This window comes from Sycon ciliatum, chromosome 11 (assembly GCF_964019385.1).
Source record: "Sycon ciliatum chromosome 11, ocSycCili1.1, whole genome shotgun sequence".
In the NCBI taxonomy this organism is placed as follows: domain Eukaryota; kingdom Metazoa; phylum Porifera; class Calcarea; order Leucosolenida; family Sycettidae; genus Sycon; species Sycon ciliatum.
The window spans coordinates 10,570,869-10,593,519 of record NC_088653.1 but is presented as its reverse complement, the minus strand read 5'-3'; the positions used below and the strand labels follow the sequence as shown (position 1 = coordinate 10,593,519).

Genomic DNA, 22,651 nt, shown 5'->3' with positions numbered 1-22,651 from the left:
GTCCAGACAAAGAATTGTCAGAAACAGTTGCAGGAGTGGTGGAGACCCCAAAATAGATAGTGTTGAGGAAGAGGAATCGCAACTCTGTAACCTGGAGATGGTACACCGCATTATCGCAATGATGGAGCTGTGTAGATAATCCTTTCTAACTACTTGACGAGCTAATGAGGCTCTTGAACCAAACCTCTTCCTCCCCCGCTTCAGGCTAAACGGGTAGGCAGCCGCTGGGATGCCTTCTCTCTCTCTTTAGTGGCCCCGGATGCTGCAGAAGCTAATTGCTAAGTAATAACTGATAACTTCATCATCAATGCATTACTGGTCAAGAAACTGTTGGAGAAGAAAGAGTTGCAGTATGAACCACTTTGGTAAATTGAAGTGAACTATCATCTAACCTCATTGCCAATAATCGCGGATTGCATTTTGTTTTCCAGTTTTCATTGTAGGATGCAAAGACGGTAGACGTAGAAAGTAGAAGTAGCAAGAATTATCAATGGTCCGCCTTGTGTAGACCACCTAGAGCCATATGTTTTACATGGTGAGAGTAGGAAGCCCCACATAATCCAATTCTAGCAAAAGACCAGATATGTCCTTGACTATTTCGATCGAATGTGGTGGATCTACTCAACAAAGACTACTCCCGAAGATGTCCCCCTGCAAGGCGGTTACATAAATGAAGAGATGTGACAGGCATCAACCCCTTCACAATATCCCAGACCTTTGCTAGTTCATGCACATCCAGAAAACGCTCATACCTGCACCGGTCAATAAGCTTGTAGCTAGTCATGGCATCTGGTTGCTAAGTGCCAGCCAAGGACAAGAGAAGGGTATACCTCTTTGAAAGAGTCTAAAATGCAGTCGTTACTAGCCTAATCTTGAAACCATGTCTAGCAGCATATGTGTCAGCTTGGTGAAACAATGATGCTCATAGTCAGGCCATGTTTTTATTTGTTACTGTGTTGTATTCATCGTGACGGTCGAGTAATCCGAATATGCCAAAGCACATATTCCAGAAAAGCAGTTCCCCACGTGCCCAGTGACGTTCACACATTGCTTGTTATTGCAACTCTGTGATTATAAGACATTCCTATGCAAGTAATTGAAGTTTTGCCTGTAATTGAGTTCATCCTTCGCAATTGCCGTTACGCGTACATCATATTTTAATTGCGTATAGCCAACAATAGTGTCTGGGTGAATCCTAAAGTGTTTTGTACATCATAAATGCCGCTAGTGATAGCCAGCACTGAAAACAACAAGTATAATAACCTATATCATAGGTCTTAGACATGGAAATGTATGCAGGTGTCAAATGACACCGTTTGGCCGTTCTAGGAGTACTGAAAGTGGTGGCCGTCCTAGGGTTAAAAGGTTGCAGCCAACCATTTTTTGAAGACCAACGACTGGTCGTGGGCACATGACCATCTCTGAGTATCAGCATCACATCTGCCTCACCCCATGACTTTTAAATTACGCTCCAAATACTCCTCCCAATAACAACTGTTCTTCTTTTCTCTCATTCTCCACCTAACACTGGCTGTGTGATCTTTTCCTCCTTGAAATGTCCTGTCTCTCCTCCTAACATTTCGTATCATGTACCTGTCACTCCTTTCAACTGTTTCTTCTTCTTTCATTTTGGTGTGTTTTATGTCCCCATGACGTCGAGACCTCAGGTTGGCTGAGGGCAAAAAGCCTTACCATCGCTATGCTCCCACTATGCAATTTTTTTGTCTTTGCTTGTGAGCTGAGTTCATTGTAAATATATATAAAAAATGGTTGCACTCATTGACTGTATAAGGTCTGGTTACGATGGTAGACAGTTAGTCATAACTCGGAACATTTTGTCCTTCTCCTTTTTCACAATAAATTATGTACAGCAATGTAGTGATAAAACCAGGTCAAAGCAGAATAGCTAAAAACAACGATGATTAATACGTGACCAATATACATCATGCCTATACATAATTCATTGTTCTTGCTCTCATTTGCTCATGCCGCTATATTACCTTGTTGATGCGGAAGGAGACAATGTACAGGAGAAGGTACGTCAGAACATGAAGAGAAGGCACGGAAGTTTACTCGCAAAAAAGTATTCAACTGCGTAATTCTTCTTTCTGCTCATAAAAACGAGCATGCATCAGGGATAATCTGACTTACATTATTCCTTGGTTCCAACGAATGTCCAGAAGTGAGAAGATATTCCACTGTGGAAACATGACCATTATATGCTGCACGATGTAATGGTGTGTCACCATCCTGGAAGTAGCAGCAAATTAAAGACAAGACATGTACACACATACCCACATCCATACACATGTTGATGCACATGCACCCTTGCACGCACACACACACACTCATGCACGCATGCACACACACACACACACACACACACACACACACACACAAACACACACATAAACACACACACGCACACACCTCAGATCCCAGATCTCAGACCTGCCCATCGCAGAAGCAATGGTAAAGAACAGCTACGTTAGACACAGCAACTAGTGATGGGATAACACACACACACACAAACACACACACACACACACACACAAACACACACACAAACACACACACACAAACACACACACACACTTTTTTTACAAGATAACCACAAACCATCATGGTGCAAACGCCGGCAAAAACTCACAGAGATGCACATAGCGATGGCAGCTGATGCAGTGGAGGCGGGGCAAGAGCAGTTAAACCGACCAGGGGTCTCGGCCTCAGCACTGCTCATGCGCGCCAAACCGAAAAATACGAAAATAGAAAAAAATGAGCAGGAGCACTACAGAGCAAATGTGAAATAAGGGCGGCAGCACGGTCACGGAATGTTGTTCAATGGAAGGAAAAAATGTTGAGGTTCAGGTACACCATACATTGACTGCATACGCCCAGCAGCAGGTATCCGAAATCACACACACACACACACACACGCATGCGCGCACATACACACACACACACGCACACGCGAACAGCCACACATACACACACACAAACGAAAGTATTACACACACACGTACTATACAAACACACATTTACACACACACACATCACACACATCACACATCACACACACACACACACACACACACACACACACAAGTACTATACACACACACAAACACACACACTATACACACACACACACACACACACACACACACACTATACACACACGCACGCACACACGCATGCACACACACACGCACACACCTACACACACACACACACACACACAGATCACAGGTGCGTAGAGGCCCAATGCCAGTCAGCAGATCGCAGATACTTATGAACGCCTTCTTTGAACTGCTGGAGGCGAGGTAGAGTAAGTGGTGCTGTGATGAGCTCTGGAGGAAGGCGATTCCAATCCTCAACGATGGCGGAGCGAAATGATCGCTGTACGCTGTTGCGTGAGTGACGATTGTGGGGCTTGGCAAACTGCAATTCATGGCAAATCCGGCTCTGCTGACGAGTGCGAGGATGCCCTTGCAGGTCTGGTGCAACGGCGGAGATCATTGCTCGCAGTGGTGAGCTAGTTGGGAGGCACTGGAGCTTGTATAAGTATGTGTGAGCAGCAACAGCATGGCGGAGGGCCAGACTTGGGAGCCATGACTCACGAGATATGATCTTGAGAGCTCGTGACTGAACTGCATCGAGCTGGCGAAGGGTTGTAGTGGCAGCCCACATCCAGACCAACGGGCAGTATCCCATTACTGGTCTGACGAAGACTTTGTAGACCCGCTCTCTTCCACGAACATCAAGGATGGGGGCAGCTCTGTTCAGGAAGTGTAACTGCTGGCGAGCACTTACGGCTACAGAGCGCAAATGCTGGTGGGAAGACAACTGTGTGTCGAACTGGACTCCTAGGAGCTTGAGCTCTGCTTCCTCCACAACTGGTACTCCATCGAAGGAGATGGCTGGGAGCTGCCCACGTGGCCGATGGTGATCGATGGTGAGGGTCTGGGATTGGTGGGCTCAAATGAGATCTTCCAGGCTTTGCCCCAGGCGGAGAGGTCATCCACTGCATGCTGCAAAACACGGCTTTGTTCATTCACGTCTGCGCCCACTGCGAGACACTGATACAGCGTGGTGTCGTCCGCATAGACAGCGAGATCTACGCCCTCTCCGAGAGTAGTGCCACTGTCATTCACGCATAACAAGAACAGAGCAGGCCCCAGTATACTTCCTTGAGGACCACCAGCGGTAATGGGAAAGACATTAGACTCAAGGCCAGATACTACTGCACGGAGATGCCGAGCTGATAGATAGTCGGTCAACCAGGTTAAAAGGTGGCCCCTGAGCCCATAGACAACAGCCTTGTGAATCACACCTTTTTGGAACACCTTATCAAATGCTCCAGCTATGTCTATTGCAAGACCACGGGCTGAGCCTCCCGAACCGGCAGCTCTACTCCATTGCTGATGTAGGAGCATCAGGACATCTGCAGTTCCCAGGCGTCGGCGGAATCCATATTGCTTTGCAGACAGAACATTATGGCGATCTAGAAAGTTCATGATTGTGAGGTTCACAATGCCTTCCATTACCTTTGAGATAGTGTTGAGTAGGGACACTGGTTGGTAGTGGCTGATGGGTGAACGGGAGTTCTTCTTGTGAACTGTAATTATTCTGGCCTCTTTCCACTTCCCCGGTTGTCTTCCAATAGAGAAACACGTGGCAAAGAGGTGTACTGGGGGGGGGGAGCAGCAAGCTCGTTTGCACACGTCTTGAGGACACAAGCTGGGATGTTGTCAGGTCCTGTTGCTTTGGAGGTGTCAAGCTGACGGAGGGCTCGGGCTACAGCTGGTTCCCTGATATTCACTTGGTGCAAGGGGGCGGTAGACTTAGGCTGTACATGTGGGAGAGGCTCATCCTCGAAATCATCCACAAGAGAGCATTTCCCAGCAAAATCCTTCCCAAACGCCTCAGCTTTGCTTTCTTGTAGCGCCAAACGGTTCTCCACGTGCTATTCTCTCTCTGCAGCTGAGAACTACATGTAGCTATGATGACAGCATGGTCAGACTTGCCAATTGGGGGCAGTACCTGAATGTGGTTCAGGTCTGCCGCTAGGGTTTATCGGGTGTTAGCGGCCGTCGTGAGTTCCCTTCGGGAACGGATAAGATAATTTCCTTTTTTTTACCTGAATGTGGACGGGGTCTTGGAAGTCCGTCATGACCAGGTCCAACGTGTTAGCATCGCGGTTGGGTTCCAGTACATGTTGGGTGAGACCATGCAGTGCGCACATGCCCTCTGCAGCTTCACCAGCAACGCTCGTCCTGGTGCTGTGGAGCCAAGCTCGGTTGTGCACATTGAAATCGCCGGCAATAATGATGTTAAATCCTTGCTGCCGCACTCTGCTCCACCTAACCTGAGCATTGTCTGTGGTTCGACTGTTATTGCCCCGTCTGACGAAGTTAAAGGGGAAGTTAAGGCAAAAACTAAAATTTCACCAGTTGTAGTCTTCGGGGTGCTGAGTCGAATGGTCTTGGTCCGAGAAAGCTGAGACGCTCCCTTCCTACTTGAATCCCAATCGAACTCGCGCACTTCCACCGAAACTGGGTGACTGCGCCCTACGAGATGGGGATTTGTATGCAAAATGTCACTAAAAGCGCCATTTCGTTCTTATAAAAGCACGGATGACCGCGATTGGCCCATATGTTGTAGTCTTTTGGACGCTGAATCGACTGGTTTTGGTCCGAAAAGGCTGCGATGCAGCGTTCCTCCTTTATTCCCAATCGAACATGGCTGAAGAAGCGGCCACGTGCTCCTGGGTGCCAAAATCACCTGGTCACCACGCCAGCAGGCGACAACTTTCACAACAAGGTTCAACTCCAGTGACAGGACTGCACCCAAAAAAGGTCAAAACAGGCTGTAAGTTGTACCCTGCAGGCACGGTGACCAGGTGACTGGTGTACGCAGGAGCACGTGACCGCTTCTTCAACCATGTTCGATTGGGAATTAGGGGCGAACGCTGCATCGCAGCCTTTTCGGACCAAAACCAGTCGACTCAGCGTCCAAAAGACTACAACATATGGGCCAATCGCGGTCATCCGTGTTTTTATAAGAACGAAATGGCGCTTTTAGTGACATTTTGCATACAAATCCCCATCTCGTAGGGCGCAGTCACCCAGTTTCGGTGGAAGTGCGCGAGTTCGATTGGGATTCAAGTAGGAAGGGAGCGTCTCAGCTTTCTCGGACCAAGACCATTCGACTCAGCACCCCGAAGACTACAACTGGTGAAATTTTAATTTTTGCCTTAACTTCCCCTTTAAGTATCTAGGACTGACTCTCGATTCAACTTTAAGTTTCAGTGCCCACGTTAACTACCTCAGGGAAGACATCGGAAAAAACTAGGTTCTTTTCGACGTGGAAGGAGGAACCTTGCTGTCCAGGCCAGAAGGCAGTTCTACTTGTCAGTAGTCCAAAGCAAGCTCGAGTACGCCAGCACTGCCTACGTCCACTGCCTCGCTGACAATGTGAGAGATCAGCTGCTATGCATAAGGAAGAGAGCACTTAGATGCATATTTGAGCATGACACATTCACGCGGACATCATACTTGCTTGAGCGATACCATATAATTAGCTTGGGCAACATATATCATACTAAGTCCAGATTCTTCGTGTTCCGTTGCATCCACAATATCTGCAGTTCACTCCTCTCTGACATGTTCTCCCTTCGCCGTGACTGCGCTCACACAGACAGAGTAACCCGCGGCCAAGTCAATTATTCCCTTTCCTTACCCATTGTGCAAACTCAAGCTGGATACAGATCTATTTCATTCCTTGGTGCTGACCGCTTTAATGCGCTTCCCGAATCCCTTCGCACAAATCATATCCCCAATTCATTTTGCCAGGAACTTAACAATTTCATTCATCTTGGGCACCCTGTAAGAAGATCTTAGGGTCTGTTGGGAATGCCCAAGTAAAGTAATAAAATACAATACAATACAAAAAATACAATACTCTGTCAATTGTGCTATCGATATGCTCGAACATGGAGATGTCGCTGCCAGAACACGAGCCTGGCCGGTAAGCGGCACACACCACTACGTTGTTGCCTGATTGTAGTTGCACAGTAATCCATATGACCTCCAGGTCACCGCAGCTCACCTGCTCCAGACGTCTGTAGGCCAGACCGGACCGCAACCACACAGCTACGCCTCCACCCTGTGATGTACGGTCCCGAAGGATGGGCGGTTGGTAACCTGGCAGCATGGCATCCACAATCGTACATTTCTCTGCCGTGAACTTCGTCTCCGTGACAATGGCAATGGCTGGGAGGTGTGTGGTGACTACGTTCTGGAATTCACCAAGCTTAGACATCAGCCCAAATGCATTAGGTAGAAGTAGTTTACACTTAGGGTCGCCCAGTGCTGCCATCATTGTTTATCACTGGTCGGCAAAGTTGGTGGGCAGCCAGGCTGAGCTGACCCTGGTGCCATCTTGTGAATGTCAGATGTGAGGAAGGTCCACCTCCTGCAGTAAAGTGGCCTTAGCCAGAAGTTGGCAGCCAGCAGGATATGCCGGGAGCTGGCATCCACCATCGCAGTTGCAGATATGCAGCCGCTATCATTGACATGCATGCTAGAGGTATGGAGCACTACTGGTGTGTCAGAGTTGACAGCCCTGCTACGCAAATCAACAAATTTGCGTAACCGGTCTTCAGTTGTCTCCCTGCTGAGATTACCAACATACACGACAGCTCTCTTCGCTCTGTGGGGCTCATCTGCAATGAGTTTCCATGCATCGTCGGAGATAGGCTGCAACACCTTTGTGCTCTTGTTGCGCTTTCGTCTCCATGGCTGCTGAAAACCGTCATCCGCGTCACTCTCGCTCACGCTGTCGATTGGGGCCAGGACTGGCTGCTGGGCGAGCATCATTTTCAAATTCAGTATGGGGCGCATCAGATGCTGGACCTTGGTTCAGCGCGCTGGTAGATCTACTCGTACTCGAACTCCTGCTACACGGCCTGCAGGCTGTGCGAGGGTCAGTACGGGTACGATCACGGTTCGTAGTACGTCCTGGCTGGCATGGCTGAGGAGCTTTCGCCGCGGCAATGGCGGATTCTTTGAGAGAAGCTACCTCCTCCTTCAGCTCAGATACTTGTCTGGATAGCTCATCGAACCTATTGTTCAGGCGATCCTCGCGATCGGCGGCCTCGGAGACAAGTGCGGCCAGACTTTTTAGCACTACCGATACATCCGACTCGAGACTAGGCACAGAGCCCAACATTTTCGTCTCAGATTCAGTCAAGGCTGATACACGACAGTTAGTTCTCGTGGTAGCTGCGGGCATGGCAAGTTTCTGACACTACTCTACTTCTAATCACTGATTTAGTCTACTTCCAGTCTGGCCTGATGCCGGCTGGGCTGCAAAAAAGGATATAAAAAAGAGAGCCCGAAAAACGAGTGCCTCACTTTTCAAAAAAATAAAAAAATACACACACATTAACTACAACATGCAGAAACTTGCGGTACGGGGGATCGGAGTGAGAGGATACGGAGAGAAATGCGTAGACACCGCAGAAGCAGAATGCTGGCGGAGCCAAGTATGTACAAGAGAAGATTCAGGGTCGGCCGGGTAGACACTGCAAGAGCAGAATGTTGGCGGAGCCAAGCTTCTAAGGAAGTAGCCGGAAATGAGCGTGGGCAACACCCCATGATGTATTCACTTTATCAAAGTAAATTAGTAATGAGAAATGGAAGGTGGGAGGGTAAAACAGTACGAGCAAACATGAATAATCTACATATAGAACAGATCGAAATATAATAGTCAGGCAAACTCTTTCAAGACACTTAGAGTGCGACGTCGAACGAAGGTCGAATGTCGCCCAGGTTGATTGCCACATACAAATGCCATGGTGACGCCACGTCGCACGCCTCCCACATCGGAGTCGAGAACCACGCATGCATGCCACGTTGAGAGACACGTTCAATGTAACGTAGAGAGTCACGTTCAATGTCACGTAGAGCACCAAGCCACGTAGAGTACCAGATGTGCATGCACTATCCTTTTTTTGGTCAACATGATCACCGTGATGTGCGGAGCCAGCAGCAAAGCATTTGCATGCAGTCACAGCACTATCAATCATAGCAGCATAGATTGAGCGGTAGCACAAAGCTGCGTGTATCCATTAATCTGGATTATTATCACCATAATTCTACACACACTTCTCCTTCATTCTTTTTCTTTCCTTCTTTTCTTTTATTCCTTTGCTGAGAGCCTTCTGTTCCCTTATTTTCTTTTCATCTGTGTCCCCATTCCTGGGTTACTTGGACTTCATTCGCTTCCTTGTCATTGGACATGTTCAGTCCGTTCGGTTTGCGAATTTTAATAAACACAACCAACCAACAAACCAACCAACCACGCAGGCACGCACACGCACGCACGCACGCACACATACCTTGTGTACAGCTGCCAGTAACTGGCTATGCTGCCTCGATGCGGGAGAGGAGAGGAGAGCGCGCAGTCATGACGCCCCGCAGACATGTCGCCGGATGCCACGGAGCCGATAGAAACGTCTCTCACACCTGCACTCATGTTGAAAAGTGGCCACGATCAACAGGCTTGCCGCCTCTCCGACAGTTGTGTCGGCCGAAGCCCGAAGCCGACTTGCAGCAGCGGCCACAGACACTGCAGTGATGACCGCAGCAGCGCTCAGTCGAGACAGCGTACCGGGGTGGGGACGCCAAGGGCACAGATGCTTGAGCTGGAGGCGATGAGGCGTGAGCAGTAGCGGTTGGCTCCCCCGGCAGAGATGCTTTTGCTGGGGGCGATGAGGCGTGAGCAGTAGCGGTAGGCTCCACTGTTGTAGATGGTGATGGCTGACAACGGTGAACAGCCAGGCCCCCCGCACTTTTAAACCACGGCCGGCAGGTGCTGCAATGCCGTGCACCACGCTGAAGCTCAACCGGAAGCCGACGCTCAGCAAGGCACTTGTGCCGTGTAAGACCCGAATGTTTGGTGAATGTTCTGTTGCAGGTGTTACAGTGAGCAGCCGACTCCGGTGCAGGAGGGTCAACACTGGGCAGATAGATGCTACGCCACTCTTGTCGCTCTTGTGCGGACTTGTACCACTCTGGTACATGGAGTAGAGTAAGATCCGAGCGAATGCGGTCCTTCCACCTGAGACGTGGTCCATGTGCTGGCCTAGTCTGCGGCAGCCAACCGAACAGAAGCTGCTTCGGAAGGCGGTAATCCGGCATGCGGGCACTATGGCCAAGCCACTGCATTTGCTGGCGACGCAGGATGTCCGAAAGCAGATCACTACTACCCCAGCGCACGCGCAGGTCGCTGTTGGTGATGTGGTCCGTCTCCTGGTCAATGCGCGATACGCCAAGGATAGCACGGATGCACTGGTGGTGGAAACGGTCCAGACGATCTTCATCCCGGCGCAGCACAGGCCAGGATTCAGAGCCATAGAGGAGGACGGACAACACGCAGGCATCATAGATCACTCGCTTCGTTCGGATGGAGATAGCGTTTTTTTTTAATACGCACCGGAGTGTACCGAAAGCCCGAGAAGCCTGTGCAAGTCGCCGGTCAACTTCAGGACCGATCCTGCCCTCTGGAGTCATCAAGCACCCAAGGTAGATGAAGGACGGCACGCACTCCACCGACTGACCATCGATGACAATGGGACGGCGGTCATCATCGGGAATGCCGAAGCCGCAACACATGAACTTCGTCTTGGCAAAGTTGACTGTGAGACCAAATGCTGATGCCACAGAATGGAAAAACTCAAGTGCCCACTTGGCCACATCACTGGAGGGCACCATAAGAGCAGCATCATCAGCAAATTCCACATCCAAAGCTGCAGAACGCTGGTGACACGTGCGACTGTTGTTGAACAAGTTGTCGTTGATGTTGAACCTGAAGTCAATGCCCGCGTCTGGATGTTGACGCTGCACCTCACTATGCCACTTCTCGAATACAAGGACAAAGTAGAGATTGAAGAGGACGGGAGAGATTGTACATCCCTGTCGCAGACCATTGTTCACCGCTATCTGCTCAGTATGCCAACACGGACACGGGTAAACATGCCGTCGTGGAATGACGCGATGAGACGAACCAGGCTCTCAGGTACATCTAGAGCGCGCAACGCAGCCCGCAAAGCCTCACAAGGAACAGAGTGATACGCCTTCTTTAAATCAATAAAGATTGCAAAGCTGCTGGTGCGGTGTTCGTACAGTTTCTCTGTCAGCTGGACGACAGAGAAAATCTGGTCGATGCAGAAGCGGCCTCGCCGAAAGCAGCATTGCGGATCCGGCAGTTCCTCCTCAGCCAGTATCTGCAGGCAGTTTTGGATGAGACGGCCCACAACTTTGCCCACCACGTCAAGAAGGGCAATGCCGCTCCAGTTGTCACATCTGGACAGGTCACCCTTTTTGGGGATCGGCACAATCTCGGCATCACGCTACGCCTGGGGCATGCAACTCTCCCGCCAGACTTGATGGACTAGCTCTAGTAGAGCGCCAGTGAAAGCAGGACCAGCATGTTTCACCATCTCAGGTAGAATGCCAGACTCTCAAGGGGCCTTGTTCTTGCTCAAACTTGTGATAGCTCGGTGAAGCTCGGCCGCAGTCGGCAGCTCAGCCAGTTCGTTGTTCTCCGGACGAGCAATCAAGGAAGCTAATGCATCTGGCTCAAACTGGCTTATGTTGAGCACTTGTTGAAATTGTTCATGCCAGCGCTCTGCCTGGTCCTAGTGAATGCACAAATCACACCTTCCTTGTCACGTATCGTCATAACTGCTTTCGGACGGAGGTCCTGAAAGCAGCGCTGGATATCCCGGATGGCCGTCCACGGTGATACTCTGTGGTTCTGCGCCCTGCCTATGTCTGTTTGGGCTGCTGTACGTTCCAACCACTGGTTCTTGGCGTGGCGAACACCTCTTCTCGCCCCGGAACGGGCGAGTTTGTACTTTGCACAATCTTTTGCGACTCCGCTGGCAATCCATCTATTATATGCTAATCGACGCTCCTCAATCAGTGGTCCAAGCACGTCCTGCTGGTCAGAGAACCAGTCAGGTGACCGACACGCAGAGAAGCCAAGAGTGGTCTCCGCAGCAGTGGACAGCGACGTGGCAAGGGCATCCCAGCGCTCCTCGATAGATATCCACAAGACGAGAGGCAACTGACTCCTGATACGCCCTGACATGAGTGGGGGTACTCACATCAGCATCGGTTGCCATTGACGAAGCGGGTGACGGCTTCAGCAGGCTCACTGCAAAGCGCCGCCGTTTGGGCGCAGCCTTATCACTAGACAGCCACATCCGCTGAAGCTGAACAGTGAGGCATACCATACGATGATCTGAGCGACAGTCCCCATTCTGCACAACGCGACAATCACGACACAGGCGTCGGTCCTTTTTGATGCATGATGATGAAGTCTATTGCTTGCCATTCCTTGGTCCTAGGGTACTGCCAGGATTGTTTGTGGAATGACCTCTTTTGAAACCAAGTGTTGCAGACGGTTGCATTGTTCATGGGCAGGAATAAAAGCAACTCCGCGCCTGACTCGTTACACTCGCCAAAACCATGGGGGCCACGAACTCCCTGCCAGTCATCAGCAATTCCAGATTGACGGGAACCAACTCTGGCGTTGAAGTCGCCTAGAAGAACGAACTTGTCTTCGCCAGGCACATCCCGTATCGCGCGTTGCAGATCGTTGAAAAAGCTGTCCATGACAGATCTCTTGGCGCGGTATGTCGGTGCGTAACAGGCGATGACATAGAGATTGACCGACTTTCTACTGCGCCCCGACACGAAGCGAAGCCTCGCCACAGCGAGACGGGGCGAAACCGGTGCCCCCTGCGAACCTCTGTCTCTCCAGGCACGAAGCGCGCGTCCGCGCAGCACAACAGCTACGCCCTCGCCGCGGAGAAAGAAACCATCACCGCTCGGCAATCTCTGCCCAGACGATAGGACAGCCTAATCGCCAACAGAATACACCTCCTCCCCAAACCAGCGAGTCTCATGCAGGCCAGCTACCTCTATGTCGAGTCTCTTCAGCTCGCCGATGACGACATCGACCCTCCGATCAACCTTGTCAAATTCAAAATTTGAATTTCTCAAATTTGAATTCTTTCGAACAAATGCCGTCTCCACAGGCCCAGAAGCATTCACGAGCGACCTGACATTCCAGGACGCCAACTGCATGCACTCTCCTCTCCTTCTATCTGCGGATTTACATTGAGACTTGCGTCGTCCATCAATCACTCGCGGGCTCGCAACACCGCAACTAGTGGAGCTTCCCGCTGCACGGCGAGTGGCAGCATCAGGCGCTGCCCTATACTCAACGTGCATTGCCACAGGACCCTTGACGACCCACAGCATTCAGCTGGGACGGCCAAAAGGCCACCCCAGCCCTACAAGCCCAGGAACCAAGGTAAAAACCAAGGAAAGGAAACTTGCAGGCAGAGCTCCAAAAAATGCAACCGTCTACCAAGGCCACCAAGGCACACACACACACACACACACACACACACACACACACACACACACACACACACACACACACACACACACACACACGCATGCACGCACGCACACACACGCACACACACACACACACACACACACACACACACACACACACCTTGAACCTTGAACGTGCCCATTGCCGATGGCAATGACAGCGAAGGGACTATCTGCTAGCTTTGCAGTACGGAGCGTGGCGCTTGTGGTCCCCGGGACAACGGCAGACCTTTCCATATGCGCAGCGGAAGCCAGAGTCAGGATCAGAAGTAGCGCGGGTGGGAGGACTACGATGAGCAATCTGCCTCCTGGGCAGCATCAAACCAGCAGTCAGAACGCACAGGGGGGCTGGTGGAGCGGAGATCATCCCCGATGAAGTCACGCCACCGCTTGCATGGACCATGGCGAGGGCGTGTTGCAGGGAGCTCCCCAAAACTCGCTTCGGCATGCGGTCGTCGTTCATCCGGCCAACATGGCCAAGCCAACGCAGTCGATATTCCCGGATGATGTCCGCGACATCACAGTCAATGCAGAGGGTTCGGGCCATGGTAACGGAGGTTACGCGGTTGTCCCACTGGTCCCCCCTGGATACGCCAACGATGATGCGAACACACTGGTGATGAAAGGTGTTGAGAGAGCGCAGGGTGGTGCCTTCGGCGTCCACGTCTCTGCTCCGTACACACACACACACACACACACACACCTTGAACCTTGAACACTGAACCTTGAAACTGCCACCTTAAGCTGATCCAGTGCCTCAAAGAGGCAAGGGGGGCAGAGTTACTTCTTGCATTTGTGTTGAGCCAGGTACTGGGGACGTGTGAACTTCCGAGAGCAGGTCGGGCATAGGATGGTGCGGCGCTCCGAGCCAGAGCTGCATGTTCTGCGGCTGCAGTTGTGCCGGCGGTGTACAGTTTGCATGACCTCAGATTGACTTGAACACTTTCCCCGTACAGCAGAGTTTATTTATACACCCCCGTATTTGTATACGTCTCCCAGGTTCAGTGTACCTGCTCATGTACGTCCCTGTGCGGACCCTACCGTGTCTACGAATTTCCATAAACGCACTTGTCTCTCCTTATTGATTTTTCCTTCTCTCTTTCTCTTTCTCTTGGCTCTTTTCCTTTGGCATTCATACTGTTTGGTAACACTTTTCTTGGTCCTCAATTATTAATATTACAGTGCAAACCTATCAAGCACGCCAAAATTTCATACGGAATCGACCGACAGACATTTGTGGTGGCCGTGGTTGGCAACCCTGTTGAGATCCTAGTTGAAGCAGACCTCCAGCTTCAACGTCTAGTTGGACCTGTGTCTCGTTCACCTGCATGTGAAAGCAAGTGTTCTCGGGTCACTCACATCTGTTGGCGCATATGCACATCTCTGCGCAGACGTAATTGCTGGCATCGGAGGTGTCAGCATACGCTATGACGAAGCAGGTGAATTAAACCCTGCTACGTTTGGCCTGGGCATAGCAACTTCTGGCATCACAGCAACAGAACACCCCGTACGTCATGTGACCGTTACGAAGGATGATATAGGGGTAACGCTAGAAGCCGACAACGGTCTAATCCGGTGGGATGAAGACACCGAGCAGTGGCGCTGGAAGGACGGACGGACAAGCGCCAACCTCGCCGATCGGCTCAGTCATTTGCCAGTGCGCACACAGAGCTCTGCTCGATGGTCAACAGGCTCAATTATGTGCAGAACTGGACTCGTGGGTAGATAAGGGTTGGCTAGTAGAGCTTTAAGAGGCCATCCACAGATGTGTTGGAGCCTTCATTCCACTATTTACGTAGAGCCAGACACACAAGGCTAGCACTCTGGTACGTCCGTGCCTAGACTACCATGGCCTCAATAACCTGATCCAGTCCAGGCCCAGCACGGATGCGCCTGCATGTGCGCAGAAGATCCGTTAATGGCGGAAAGTCGGAGAGCGGTATGAGCTCGTCGACATACACCAGGCTTACCTGCAAGTGCACATCGAACCTGCTTTTCAATGCTACCAGGCAGTCGTGACAAGCTGTCCATGATGAAGCTAGTGTGCCTTGGGCTAGCAATTGCCCAGAAAGTTATGTTACACGGCCTTGGCCTGAGGTGGACAATTATGTTGATGATGTGCTGACGCCAGCATTGACAGGAGAAGCAGTATCTGCTGAACTGGCGCGCTACAACCTGCCCACAAAGCCACCAGAGCTACTGTCTACTTCTCGAGTCTTTGCACTGCAGCTTTCGACATCTGCTACCAGCACCAGATGGTGGAGGCAAGATGGCATACATCTTACATTTGAGTGTCCCCTGACAAAGCGAAGCGCCTTCCAGTGGACCGTACGACTGACCTGTCACTAGCCAGTATGCGCCTGGCCCCAACCCGTTTCTTTGTACTTGAAGCATATGGCAAGCACAACAACTGGGAAAGACGATCCAGTTCTGTATGGCAATGTACGGTGTACCGAGGAAGTAGTTGAGCATCTGGCATGTGATAACCCTGCGCGTGGAGTTTGGCGTGTGCCATCAACGTCTGACGGCAACTGGGCAGTCTACTGCGACGCATCTGACCTGGCAACTGGCGTTGTGCTGAAACGCAATGGAGACATCATTGAGGATGGCAAGTGGCTACGTGATGCAGACGACAGGAAACACATCAACGTCGCAGAACTCGACGTCGCAATGCGTGGCCTGTCACTGGCTGTTGATTGGGGCATGGAATCGTTGCAGCTCATTACCGACTTCAAGGCTGTATTTGGATTGCTATGTGAAATTGCCGAGAATGTATGCCGTGTTCGCGTAGTAGGCCTGCATAAGGTGCTCATAGAACATCAATTACAAGTGGCAACTGACCTGATGGAGACCGGACGACTAAACTGCACCCAACGCTAGCGCAGTTGACGATGCAACGGGACAAGCCATCACGCACAAAAAAGTACAGCATGCCCAGAGAGCATCTCCCCAGCCTATGCCTGTACTGTCGACCATCTAGCTAGGCAAACGAGTCCAGGTAAAACCATTCAACAGGATCAGAGACCAGCTTGTTATGGATGATGGAGAGTTATCTAGCAGCTTCAGGCTCCCGGCAGTCGGGAATATGACCGTGCTGATCATCCCAGGATCCCTGATAACACATGTAGTGGAAGAAGAGCATCGGATGCCCGAGCACGGTAGCTGGACAGTGATGTACGAAATGTTGCGCGGCATCTGCTACTTTCCCGGTATGAACTTACGCTGCCAAGAAATTTGCCATTACTGGCAAGCGTGCTGTGCAGCAAATGGACGCGGTGGAGCGACGGTGCCACCTACAGACCCAGATGTCCCCCGTCGCCCTTCGAGTGTACTGCAAATGGACACACTAGAGCCAACAATACCACTGTGCACTCGTGTAAGCTGATGTATTTAGCAAGCGGTTCGATGTAAAGCCACTACGCGACACGTTGCTGCTAGGCTTGCAGGAGCGCTGCATGACTAGTATCTGTTACAGGTGGGGTCCGCCCGACAAGACTAGAATGGACAACGGGACGGAGTTCCAGAATAGTCTTGTCCAGGCCCTCCTCACCCTGTTCGGCGTGCATGTGAAGACGGGAGCAGTTCATCACCCACCGTCACAAGGCGGCATGGAGCGCATGAATCAGACTCTCATAATGCTGATGAGGAAAGTACTAGATAAAGTATGGGACTGGAGGAGGGCGCTGGACCTCCTGCTGTTCTACTACTGTTCCCGGTCGTATTTTTCGACAACAGTATTGCCTATGCGCGCGATGTGAGCCTGGAAACCCCGGTCATTAGTTCTGGTAGCGTGCCTGTCCGCGCCTGTGGTGAGCGAGTGGGTTAACAAGCTGAATGGATCAGATGCCCATGTACAACCACGCAGCAGCAAACAGTCAGCCTACATTCTCGGTGATGCAGTACTGTTCCTACGCCCCGGTTGTCACCAGAAGCTGCTCCCGCCATTTGAGCCTGACTGGAAAGTGGAGAAGAGTGTGTCACCATCAACTGTTGTGATCAGCCATGTCAATGACGCAGAGACAGTGGTCAGCATTGACTGCTGAAGCTAGACTGAGCTCCTGTATTACCGAACACTGAGGATGTAAAGGGAGGGGTGACTTGAATTGCCTTACATTACTACTGATGTCCACAGCGCTTAGCCGAGTCCTGCCAAGGGTGACAGTGATAGTGACGCTAGTAATAGTGAAGCCGTCACCCTGGAATTTGATGGTGGAGACATTGATTTGGTCCCACCCTATGATCTCCATGCCCCAGCTATCCGTCGATGCCCAATGCGATATTGTTCCTGATTAGTGGCGTCTAGAGGAAGAGGTGTAATAGGTTGGCCAAGTAACTGTCAACGCCATCTCATCTCTCTCTCTCTCTCTCTCTCTCTCTCTCTCTCTCTCTCTCTCTATTCCTTTCTTGATAACAAACATATTTGCGGTTGATCACTACGTGTCAATTCTTCTTGAGCTTTGTATTATTAATTCGCACTGTGACAGTATTCCATTTTCCAGTACTCTTGTGCGTGCACACGATGACGTAGGTCGCCATTTTGTACGTGTCATCTTGGTGCGCAAGCCTTTATCCTTCTTCTCTAGCTCTTTTAGTTTTAGTCCTTCTTGTACAAAAGCAAGTAACTAGTCCAATGTCGAGTGGGCTGTGATCGAGTGTTGCATGTTGGCCAGTGTAGATGGGGTAGTTCACAACAACACCAACCATAATGACATTGTTCTTGCATGTGACTGACTACTTACTTTCACTTTCTTTTTTTATCGTATGCCATTCATGCAACGTCAACATAACTGCTTCTACCTCATGCTAGGTGTTCACCCCTCATTTCTCACATCACATCATCTTCCATACGGTAGATTGGAGCATTTAGCTCTGCTCCTCCTAACCGGCATTGGCCTCACTTGTTCCTGCTCATTACAAGTCAGCTATGGCTCCTCATCAGCCAGCTGCTGTCCATAGCTTGGTATTTCACTTCACAGCTATTGTACTTCCTCCGCGTCATCGAAATTGTCGCAGTTTGACTAGTGACTTGTCACTTGTTACTGACAACTCCATAAACTAAGCCATTCGAAACTTATTACACAGTATGATAGTCTGAAGACTAGAGTAACGTTCTAGGACAATTGGACTGAGAGTTTTCATGCAGAGATGAAGTCCTCGTCGTCGCTGATGTCAATGGACGCAAAAATATCGTTCCCAAATATTTCAAGGAAGGTTGAAAGTTGGTCGCGCCTCGTCTCAAACGCTTTGACTTTCTCCACAGGACAAGAGCTGCTATGCTTGTCGTCTGCTAGCTCTGGATGATTTCTACTTCACCACCAACGAAGCCTAGTAAGAATACACGATCGTTGCGAGGTCGGTTGATTACCGTCGGCGGAATCACCTCGGAATCACCTCGATCTTGAAAATAATGAACTTTTTTTTAGCCGTGGCATGCCCACAGCTCATGCAGGTTAGTGTAGTATCACGTCCAGCGCGCCCTCTTTTTCAGCACTGGTATACCATGGTACGGCACCTGCGCGTGCATCACTAGCACTACGTGTAGAGTCTACACGGCTCTTGCAGGTACAATCATGTACTAGTAGTAGTACTGAGTGTCTCAGCCAGAGCGACAAATTTTATCGCTGTTGCAGGCATTTAGTTTGCCGACCCCTCGATGTTTCTCCAAGCGCTGCCACTTGTTCCACGAAGTCATTCTCACCCCAGCTAAGGTAAAGCAGTGATGGGGCTTGAGTGAATGGCCATAAGCACGAGAAATGTGCAGGCTGCAACACCTGACTGATCTCAGCGAGTCGAAATTACCAGCGCAGCGACACCAGCGCAGCGACACCAGCGAAGAAATTGCGTCTAGTTCAAAAATTCCAGCTTCCAATAACAGAAAATAGAACTTTGCCGCCACCCTATACTGATGACTATCGCCTATGTCCGATCCCTTGCCTCTGGTATGAGTGCTGGTGAGTAAATACGGCATTTTACATCAAAAGTCAAACTCCAACAATTTCGATGACGCGGAGGAAGTAAGTGTATTGTGGGGATTCCCGAGCTGGTTGCCGGCAGCATTGTGGCGTTGCTTTCAAGCTTGTTGAACATTTGCATTACAATACAAGTTACTCAAAGCAGCATACTGTCTCCCAAAAAGGTCGTTATTGTCTGGGATAAGTTTGAGGGTGTGAGGTATAGGGTAAGAATTTACAAATAGCCTCATAAATACGCCCAACCCTCTGCTGCCACTGAGAGCCAATTCATAATCTCAGAACATATACTTTCAATGAACAAGAAAAACATCGCATCGATGCCATTAACCAGTTTTCTCCCGATGTGGGTTGGTAGATTGTTTTTGTTCAGGACAAGAAAGTATGCCACTTAAAAGTGAACCAACCAAGTTTGGCTGGGACTTCTTCGTGCAGATTTACACAAACCACCATTACTGTACGGGCTACGCACAAGGACATGACTGATTGTGCTGTCCAACTATCTTACCCGCCACTGGAAAGTGTAACATTTTGCAGGTGTATAACATACCAAAGATCTCCAATCTAGTAGCCGGTTGCTTTACAGAACCACAATGGTGTTCAGTGCAATTTCACATGAAATACATACACCAAATCTCATTGAGACATTGCACTTATAAGTACTTTTGAGGTGACGCAAGGAACTCAATAGTGGTGTCTAGGCTGTTTAACGAAGTAACGGTGAGGCATCCTCCAGCTTCATAAATCAAAGAGAATTGGTGAGCACGCATGCTCATTCCCTGGGCACTGCAAATTCACAACACAACACATTAATTTTCATTTTCAACGTTCCGGCAATTTGCCATCATCAGGATGCAATATGAAGCGGAAGTCTGCCCAGGAGCAGTTATATACACTTATTTGGTGTTCTTAGGTGTTGATAATATTTCTAAACAACACATGTTACCTCAGTGCTAGGAATATGACATGTTTAAAACTAATGAAAGATCCCAAGTTTTCACTGACTAATATGCTGGGGATAGGTAACAAATTAGCACAGCGCAGATGTCACCAGATAACGTGGAAAATGTCTGAACAGGTTTCTCGCAAGAAATAGACGAATGTGACCATGTCAGTGTTTTGCCGGGTCATAATTCCTAGTACTGAGGTAACATGTGTTGTCATAGAAATATTATCAACACCTAAGAACACCAAATTATTGTAAATAACTGCTCCTGGGCAGACTTCCACTTCATATTGAAGCTGCAGGATGCCTGACCGCTACTTCGTTCGTGGTTCTCCTCTTCCCAGAGCGAGGCACTGTGGCGCTATGTGCAATGGGCATGGAAGTTGCAAAGGAGGATTGTCAGTTGTCATTTCTGCTACAATGCCGGAAGGGATTTGATTCGGCGATTTATAACCCAGTGCACCCAACAGCCAAGGTATTCCAGGCAAAAGCAAGTCTGCCAAAGAAGAAGACACCAGTACTGCCTTCGCCTTCTGCGCGACGCCATAGAACACAAGTGTGCAGAGAAGGACTTTCGCTTCAGACAGAGCACGCACTTTCGGGACAAGCTCTGGTCATTCTGTCGGGAGGACTACATAAGGATCCGTACCAAAAAGCGTTGCGTAGCCACAGAGGAGTGCATCGATATGAATGCAAGGCTAGCCCGGAAGCTTGGCATGCTTCATGCAGAAGCTGGCCAGCAAGAGCATGAAATTACGCAAGCCGCATCACAAGCCCAGCTTGGCGCTCGGACAAGTAGTGCGGCCACATGTGATGGATCCAGTGCCCACCGGGCATTGGTTGTGGATGATTGTGTGCCGGAAAGCACCAGGCGGATTTTGGAGCTTTGTTCCTTCGACAGGCACGTTTACGGATCGTGAGCGTTCGGAGGTGATTACGTCTGTCGAGCGGATGGCCTACACGTTGCGCTGGCAGCAGGCCCAGCCTCAACAGGTGGAGGTTCCAGACAACGAGACTGCTTCTGACACAGTGGGCAACAGAAAACCCTGGAAGCTCAAGCAGCGTGGGTTTAAACAACCGCCGAAAATGTGTGACGATGAGGAAAGGAAGCTTGCGAATTTCCAGGACGATGTTCTCGCTGCCTACACCAAACACAAGCCACCGACGTCTAAAATGACCAAGAAGGAATGAGATGAGCTGGCCAGACTCTGCAAGGACACAAGTACAGTCATCAAACCGTCAGACAAAAGTAAGAAGTTGGTCGCACTGAAACAAAAACTCTACCTGGAGAAGGCAGACGCATTGCTATCGGATAGCGCTATGTACAAAAAGGTTGACATGACAATAACCGAGTTCGAGTCTCGGGTGAAAGCTGTCGTTGGGGACAAATGCAAGAACATGGATTCCAAGCTGTTGAAGTCGATTCGCCCCAATAATACAAGATTCCCCGAGTTCTATGTTCTTCCAAAGGATCATAAGCAGAACCTACCCCTAGAGCCTCATCATTAATGCAAGAGAAGCAGCAAGGAAACCCAAGCGTCGCTGCCGAGGTAATCCGTGTTGTGCGTTTTGAAGCTGTTATATAAGTCGGACGGGGTGCGTCACAGCGTCAGCAAAGCTATCCGGAAGCACAAGTTACCAGTCCGGGTGGCTTACGAGCATGCCGGTAGCCTCAAACGTCAGCTCAGTCATTCAGCACAAAGTCCGCCCAGCTGCATTAAGGAGCCCAACATCAGAAAGACGAAGAGAAGAGGACGCCCAGTGGGACCGTGTCTGACTTGTAAGTTGGGTAGAGTAAAAATATGTTTGAGGAGGAATGTAATATACCGTCTGCAATGCAAGTTGTGCAGGGAAAAATACATCGGAGAGACGGGTCGCACACTGGAGACGAGACTGGAGGAACAGAATGGTGAAGCTCGTAGACGCACTGTGGATAAGCCAGCGGGTGACCACAGGCAAGCTAAACATGCAGGGATCAACCTGAGTGTCAGGAACAGCATCTTCTGGGCAGTGTCGGTGGTTGCAAGAGCCAGTGACAGGGCAAGCTGCAAATTGCGGGAGGCAGTGGAGATCAGAAACGAAGGCCCAGAGATCAACACCAGTGCTGGATGGTTATTACTCTAAAACAGTTACACCACACCGGTTATCTAGGTGACAGTATTTTCGGGAAACTACTGACATGGTCACATTCGTATATTGCTTGCGAGAAACCTGTTCAGACATTTCTCAAGTTATCTGGTGACATCTGCGCTGTGCTA

The 22,651-nt window shown here is 50.1% G+C and overlaps 1 protein-coding gene across 1 annotated transcript in view; it reads right to left on the bottom strand.

The window, feature by feature from the left end:
- LOC135827077 (uncharacterized) overlaps positions 1 to 22,651 on the bottom strand; it is a gene marked incomplete at its 5' end in the record, with an annotated part of 210,613 nt that overhangs the window by 101,182 nt on the left and 86,780 nt on the right. Inside the window, one exon of the mRNA XM_065339601.1 lies at positions 2,152 to 2,250. Within this exon, the coding sequence (XP_065195673.1) occupies positions 2,152 to 2,250 (99 nt within the window). The remainder of the gene's footprint in view (positions 1 to 2,151; positions 2,251 to 22,651) is intronic.